At 41.2% G+C, this 8314-nt stretch overlaps 1 protein-coding gene across 2 annotated transcripts; it reads left to right on the top strand.

Moving 5' to 3' along the window:
* Positions 1–217: 217 nt before the first annotated feature.
* LOC132143368 (SLIT and NTRK-like protein 5) lies at positions 218–6249 on the top strand. 2 transcript variants are annotated; one of them, XM_059553525.1, is made up of 2 exons: positions 218–918; positions 2512–6249. In XM_059553525.1, the coding sequence occupies exon 2, from the start codon at positions 2569–2571 to the stop codon at positions 5170–5172; it is 2604 nt and encodes an 867-aa protein (XP_059409508.1). In that variant the 5' UTR covers positions 218–918; positions 2512–2568; the 3' UTR covers positions 5173–6249. The 2 variants fall into 2 exon arrangements, with proteins under 2 accessions (XP_059409508.1, XP_059409509.1); XM_059553526.1 differs by lacking the exon at positions 218–918 and adding an exon at positions 1393–1715.
* Positions 6250–8314: the final 2065 nt, after the last annotated feature.

Genomic DNA, 8314 nt, shown 5'->3' with positions numbered 1-8314 from the left:
GCAAAATGAAACTGAACTATAGGGTAAAACAAGTTAAATGTGTCGTGTACTGCATACAAATGGCAAAATATTATTTTCCCGAATTACACTGCCCTCTATGGGCATCTCTCTCTCTCTCGCTCTCTCACACACACACACTCTCTCTCTCTCTCTCTCACTCTCACCCACTGTGCCTTTTTTTCTTCATCTTTCTCTCTCCGATTGTCTTACAATCGCCATCACCCTTCAATTATGCTGTTGCGTAAAATTAGATAGAGAGAGGACAGTGTGCGAGCAACATATTGTGCACGAAGCTCTTATTTTAAGTCATCTCATAAATATTCCACCCTGCCCCAAATTTACAATTGATCTGACGACAGTACAGCAACAGTGAGCCAATGGAAATCCAAGTTCCACTAGTTGAAACACTAGTTAAGATGGAAGCACATCTCCAAATACGGATTTATGGGAACCTCTTGCCAAAACAAGAATAAAAAATTTCAGAAATATGAAAACAGACAACACTGCATTGGAGGAAACAGAGATCAGCGAAGAAATCACATGTACATCCGGCAATATACAATTCGATACCAGCCGTACCACTCAAAAGCGTCTTGGGGATGCGTACTTTGCGCGTCCGTTTCTGAGAAAAAAGGATAGACTGCCTTGCTTGTGGATACATTTCGTTTAAAAATGGACATTGCACTGGTTTGATTTTGCCAGGGAACGGCAATGCACGGCAAGAGAAATTCCTAAACTTGCGTTTTTCCTGTTTTCAGCAAGCTGACCGTCGCGTTTCCAGGGAGAGTTTGCGATACCCAGGCTGATCACGAACCACTTCACGGATTATTATACAGTCGGACAAAAGACGCACCGGTGTCTTCAAGGTTTTGGATTGGCCGTGCACACGATGCTTTCGAATTTACCACGTTTAAGCGGGTAAGAAACATGGATTGTCTTCCAAAGCAAAGCAAGCCATCTGATTACGAAGCCCCGTTTTGATGCGGATGGAGCTGTCAGTGGTGCTGAAACGCAGTTATCGCGCTGGCATAGGAAACTGCATCTTCAACACTTGTGTCGGCTTGTGATATATTCAGTTATGTATGCGTTACACAACTTCAAATGTGCTTCACAAGCTTCGGGCGTTAGATTTAGTAGCCTCATTATGAGGCATTACGCGTTGCTTTAGAAAGACCGGCTTTGGGTGCGCGAAAAAAGAGCTGTTTTGTGATGAATCGGCTTAGTCGTATTACTGTTTACTTACCGTTTTTTCTTTTTTTTCTTTTTCTTTTTTCTGGAAAATCAACATGACCAGTGTAGACTTTCGGATCGTATTATAGCGCCTTATGTGCTGTATCTGTGAATGTGTGTGTGTGTGTGTGTGTGTGTGTGTCTTTGTGCGTCCAAGTGTGTGTTTATGTGGGAGGGGGTGGGGGGTGAGAGAAAAGGGTTGATTAGCATGAATACAAATGCTTCTACACAACAAAATGGTTTAATATAGTATTGTTTGCTTCCCATCAAGATGGAATCGGGCTATAATCGATGACGTCGCTTTGCTTTTAATCAGCTCGCGTCTTTGTCGCCTGAGGGATGAGCTATACGACTGTCACATATAGCATCAAAGGGAGAAATTCAACATAGTTACCTTTATGAAACCTAGATGTGTCGTGCACCCCGAGGATTAACTTCGATACTCGTTGAGAGTTGTTAAAAACTGAAGTCGTCGGATATGTGGGGTGAGTACGGGAAATATTATTTGCATTGGGGTATGGCAAGAGTCTTTGGATTAAGACAAATAATAATACTAATAATTATAATTACATTATATGTTTTAAAAAGCGATTTGAAGGGTGTCAATGATATATAGATCTGCTCATCTGTCTCGTTCAGCGGCAGATGTTGAAGTTGGAATCCATGGAGATGTCGATTTGTTCAGTGCACGAGCAACTGGCTTTACGTTTTGCCTCTTTGAGTTGACATGCGGCCGGATTATATGTTGGAAATGCATTCACAAATTGCGCATTGGAGAGTATTTCTGCCAGTCGATGTTACTTTATTTCAATGAAGCACGTGTGTTCTCTCTCTGTCTTTTCTTTTTCTTCATACATGTGCCTGAATGCCGTGATGAAAAGAAATGTACTTGCATTTGCAATATCATGAGCATTAAATAATATGCATGATGTATTGTATTGAATAAATCAATGCATTTACAAAGATGCTGTTAATAGAGTTTGGTAAGCGACTATTCTGATATTATTAAACACAGATAGCTTAAACATAATATTGAACAAATTCAAGACATCTTGCATTGCACTGTTTGAGCTTAAGAACTGTGCACATTGGTTATTCATATCATCATTTGCTTTTGCATTAGGCAGGAAGAGTTTGCTTTGCATTAATGAGGAGGATCCTGCAAATCTGTTTATGAGATATTCCTTTAACATTTAGATTTTCTACTGTTTAATGCAGTTTTCAAGTGTAGATATTGCATGTTCATGTAACAGACATTCATCACGTCTTTTCCTTTTCTAGATGACACCACAAACTGCAACTGTACTACCGTGAGCTGGGCCATTCCCGCACAAGAAAATGCATATCTGGATACTGAACATAATATTGCTGGTTGCCACATCCCTGAGTCTTGTTGAGATGTATGACAGTTATGGGGAGATCTGTAGGAATCTGTGCACTTGCGAGGAGAAAGAAGGCATTCTGACGGTCAGTTGTGAGAACAGGGGCATTGTGCGGCTGTCGGAAATAAGCCCTGTGCAGTTTTCTATGTACCATCTTTTGCTGACAGGTAATTTGCTGAAAAGACTGTCTGTCAATGACTTCATCAACTATACCGGAGTTACCATTTTGCATTTAGGTAATAATGACATATCTGAGGTGGAGACTGGGGCATTCAACGGACTCCAGGGATTAAAGAGATTACATTTGAACAATAACAAAATAGACATTCTTAGGGACGACACTTTTGTCGGACTCGAGAGCCTAGAATACCTTCAGATAGACTATAATTTCATTAGCACTATTGAACCTAATGCTCTGAGCAGGCTTCAACAACTGACTGTGCTGATTCTCAATGACAACTTGTTGTCCTCTCTGCCCACAAACATTTTCCGGAATGTGCCCTTGACACACCTGGATCTTAGAGGTAACCGCTTAAAAATGTTCCCTTACATCGGTCTTTTGGAGCATATGGACAAAGTAGTGGAATTACAGCTCGAGGAGAATCTGTGGAATTGTTCTTGCGAGCTCATTGCGCTTAAGGCTTGGCTGGAGAGCATTGCCTACACAGCTCTGGTGGGGGAGGTGGTATGTGAGACTCCTTTCAGGCTCCATGGCAGGGATTTGGATGAGGTCTCAAAGCAAGAACTGTGTCCCAGAAGGGCCATATCAGAGTACGAGATGCGCCCCCCACCCCCCCTCAGCACCAGTGGCTATTTCCAGACCACGCCGGCGGCTGTGACAGCATCAGCCACATCTTCGGCTGTCCTGCGATCCTCGTCCAGGCCAACCAAGGGCACCCGCCAATCCAGCAAAACCAAGTCCAAGCCTACTTCTCGAATCCCAGCCAACCCATACAACTATGGGCCCATCATTGCTTTTCAGACCAAATCTCCTGTGCCTTTGGACTGCCCCACCACCTGTACATGCAATCTGCAAATCTCCGACCTGGGGCTTAATGTCAACTGCCAGGAAAGGAAGATTGAAAACATATCAGATCTGAAGCCCAAGCCATACAATCCTAAAAAGATGTATCTCACAGGGAACTATATACCTGTCGTGCGTAGATCTGACTTTGTGGAAGCTGAGGGACTGGATTTATTGCACCTGGGAAACAATCGGATAGCACTCATACACGACAGAGCCTTTGGGGATTTAATTAACCTACGTAGGCTGTACTTGAATGGCAATTTGATTGACAGACTTAAAGCAGATATGTTCTTTGGGCTAAAAAGTCTGCAGTACTTGTATTTAGAATATAATAAGATTCAAGAGATTGTAGGTGGCACCTTCCGCTTTGTGCCCAACCTTCAGCTACTTTTCCTCAATAACAATCTTTTAAAAACATTGCCAGGAGGCATCTTCTCTAGTCTGTCTCTCTCTCGCCTCAACCTTCGTAGCAATCACTTTCAAAACCTGCCTGTGAGCGGAGTTCTAGACCAGCTGAAAGCACTGGTTCAGATTGACCTGTTCGAGAACCCTTGGGACTGCTCCTGTGATGTGGTCGGAATGAAGATCTGGCTGGAGCAGCTGAACACAGGAACGGTGGTGAATGACGTCAAATGCGTGACTCCCAAGCGGCTTGCTGGACAGGATATGAGAGCCGTCCCTTCTGAGCAGTTGTGTCCCGATTACTCTGATGTCATCATGTCCACCGTGGTCCCTTCCGTGGAGCCTTCGGCAGACAGAATCACCACCACGGAGACACCCCAGAGGTTTAACAACCCTTCCAGTAATGTTCCTTTGTCTGTCCTCATTCTCAGCCTCCTCCTTGTTTTCATTATGTCAGTGTTTGTGGCAGCCGGCCTGTTTGTGGTGGTGATGAAGAGGCGTAAAAAGTCTCAGAGCGACCGTACCAGCACAAACAACTCTGATGTTAGCTCCTTCAACCTGCAGTACAATCTCTATAGCAATCGCTCCGTCCCCAAGGTCAAGGCCCCAGCAGGTCACGTTTACGAGTACATCCCCCATCCGCTTGGTCACATGTGCAAAAATCCAATCTACAGGTCCCGGGAAGGGAATGCTGTTGAGGATTACCCCGATCTACACGAACTCAAGGTCACCTACAGGAGTAATGCTGACGAGGACCAGGAGGTCACCTTGAGGAGCCCCAATTACACAGTGAGCACCATCGAGCCTCGTGAGCAGCCATCCCCTGTTCAGGATGCAGAACACTTTTTCAGAGGGATCCTGGATCCGGATAAATCCCCATCGACTGCTGGCAGCAGGTTTGAATATAAGTACACTGGCCCCGTCCCGTACACATACCAACCAAACTTCGACGTCAGGCGCCAGTTCTTACATCCTGAAGGAATACGAGAGACTATGCTATATGGTACAACGCCAAGTACTGTTTTTGTGGAGCCCAATAGAAACGACTATTTGGAATTAAAGGCAAAACTTCAAATAGAGCCGGACTACCTCGAAGTTCTTGAGAAACAGACAACACAGAGCCAGTTTTAAATCTTGGTCTATCTATAAATGCAGTAGAAGCATTTTTCCCCTTGTACTGACTCAAACTGGAGGGTGCCTTGGCACAATATACATCAACGTAAAAAAAAAAAAAATCAAAAAACCTTAAGTGGGGTGTGCCGAACTTTGTTACTTTAATTTCAGAACCACATGGCATTACAGAAATAATTAAGAATGAAAATAAATGAAAAGAACTCGCAGAACTTGGATGAAAGCACGAGTTCTGATATAAAACTGGCGATGCAAAATCTATTTTTTTTAAAGTGGATGATTGAATACGCATAAATCTAAGTGTACAGGTTAATCTCACTCAAATACATTTTCAGGAATATAATCATACAAATATTGTGAATTTAAGGGGGTCGGGGGGGGGTTTGCATTCAAGAAAAAAAAAAAACAAAAAAAAAAACAAAAAAAAAAAACTAAAACAAACAAACTTTCTGACAGAAACACTATACAGCAGCGCATCCAATCGAGCAGGACAATTTCTCTGCTTTAGTCTGTAAGTAAGTACTGTATTTATTGGTATACTCTTTGCCATGTATTTTCAACATTTTTTCAATGCTCATCAATATTATATGTGTCATGTCCCATGATTTTCTGTACGAACCTTTCGTTTGTAGTTTCCTATCACTTACTGTAGCTTGCATTGTACAAGTGGCTTTTTTTCAGCAGTGGCACACCCCAATGTCGAAGAGAGACTTTGCATCATTTAACAATTTCAAAGGAAAAGTGTCTTTGTATGCTGTCTGCACTTTTTTGGAAGATGGAAGGCCACAGGGTCTTCCCAGCTAACATTAGAAGAAATATTATATATTAAAAATGAATATGTGTATTCATTCTTAATATGTATTTTTAATATGTTATATCAAAGTTCATAAATAATAATTGAAGTAATAATTATGTTGTGTAATACTGATATTTTAATGTAACACCTATTTTTATACAAGCATTCGCAATTCTCTTTCCCTTATCGTTTTCATTGTTTTGATTGCTTTGCACTTATTGCACTATATTGACCAAAATATGTTTATGTCATCAATAAATATGATGTCGGTTCTTATAGAATTTTCTTGGAAATTAAAACCAGCTTAATTATAGCTTTTACCAACAATTGCAGGCCCATTGTAAGTTGAAAGGAGTTAATTCAATAGCTTAGATCAATAAACCAAGCCTGTTACTTGGCGAACCCCTCAATTCAGGTAGTTTGTATGTACTGGTTCTGCTTACAAACCACTTATTCTTCAAGCAGGAGAGCAGCACTGCTCACAATACAGCACTAAATAGGGTCAACTGTTCTTACGGTGTGGAAAACAACAAGAAATCGATAACAGCTATTCTGCCTTATGCTAATAATAGAGGCAAACTACTATTACGAACAGGTGAAATTATAGCATTCTAACAATATGCAAGCAGATGACTTCAAAATGAGGGTTTGCATCGAATGATCGCAAACTCCTTTTGAGATTGGTAGTTGTTTAGAAGCCGCTGGATCAATGAATTTTTTTGATGCTACTTTACTCTTTAGAGGTGCTTTAAAATAAATTCACCATTTGCCCTCTATACCATGACAGACTAAAATATTGGAACAACTGTATCTGCCGGTGGATTTTAAATTGCTGTGTCGAGTGTTGAGAGGAAGCTGACCTGGCCCTCTACTCAATGATAAAGAGGTCTGCTTTGTACCCAGTGCCTCACTAGGCTCAAGGGTCCTATTCCACTTTGAGCATGATGTGGATCTTTTTATAGCTGCGGAAAATGAAGGCTGCATCTGAGGATGAGGGGCTTGAATAATTTGGATAACATGACAACTTGTTTTTATAAGCCGCAGCATTGTAAAGCCACAGAAGGGCTATTATAAGAGGACCGACCTTGACATACTGTTACACACTGCTGAGGGATGTTAACATAATTAATAATGTGCAAGAGTTGATTGTCAGGTGACTGTGCATTTTCATTTTTATTTATTCCATGCTTAACCATGTAAACTTGTTTTGGATTTTATGTTGCTTTTTTCTCTGTCATTTTAATGCAAGAAACTCTGGATTAGCAGGCATAAATAAAACATTGTGTGTTGAATCAAAACAACACCTTCAGAAAACATAATTGGAGCCTTCTGGATCTGTCTTCTGGGTTCAATCTCTACAGCAAGAAAACTGCATTTGCATCCATCTGCGTCAAGGATATCTGCATCAGAAGGTCAAATGCCAGGGGTGCCATTCTTCCAAGGTTATCAACAAAACCAGCAATTGTTGCACATTTAGGCATTCCAAAATTATGCAATACGGAACTGAACGTTCCCAGCCCCATCACCAAAATTATCTTCATTTTAACGCATACCTCATACCATTAGCAGATATTGTTTTTGGCCACCAAGCTAATGTGCTCTCTGAACCAAAGGATATTTTCAACAGGGAGGGCTGCATTATCCATTTGGTGGCACAAAAAGTAGACAAAAACATCAGTTGCATACTTCCAAATCGACAAATCGCAAATGATGCCTCTTAATCGGCATGATGAGTTTTGGGAGGGGCTGTCAGGAAAGGCTACGATGTTTAATTTCCTCACTGATTATTTCACTTATCCCATTTTGGGGGTGGGGGGGGGTCACTGCAGCAGAGAGGACCTGGGAGGGAGATGGCATGCGATTGACGACATTTGCAAGAGACATTTGAGTTCAAGGAGGTTTGGCTAATTGAGAAGGCAGCGATGATATCTGACAGGCACCAATGAGTCTGTTGATTAGTTTAATCATGGTATTTAATGGAACTCCTTGAGCCGTGGGGAGACGTTAAAGTGTGATAATTTTGCAGGTTGGGAGTCATTTTATAACTCTGTAACAATGCAATTTTGCCTGGAGATGATCAAAGTCTTGTTTGCTATGTATTGCTAATTTGTTTACACACCTTTTAGTATGGATTCTCTGAATGGTTTACTTATTTGTGCATTTATTTTTATATTTTTTTATTTATGTCATTATTCAAATATTTGGCTCTCTTTGTGGGCATTTTTGAACAGGATAATGAAACGGTTTGCATTACATGCAACTGTCACTGCTGTATGGTGTTTTGTTTTGTTTTTTCTCTCTCTCCCTTTTTTTTTTTACAAACAAATAAATAAACAAAATATAGTA

The sequence above is a fragment of the Carassius carassius genome, chromosome 7 (assembly GCF_963082965.1).
Source record: "Carassius carassius chromosome 7, fCarCar2.1, whole genome shotgun sequence".
Lineage (NCBI taxonomy): Eukaryota > Metazoa > Chordata > Actinopteri > Cypriniformes > Cyprinidae > Carassius > Carassius carassius.
This window is presented reverse-complemented; position numbering and strand designations above follow the sequence as displayed.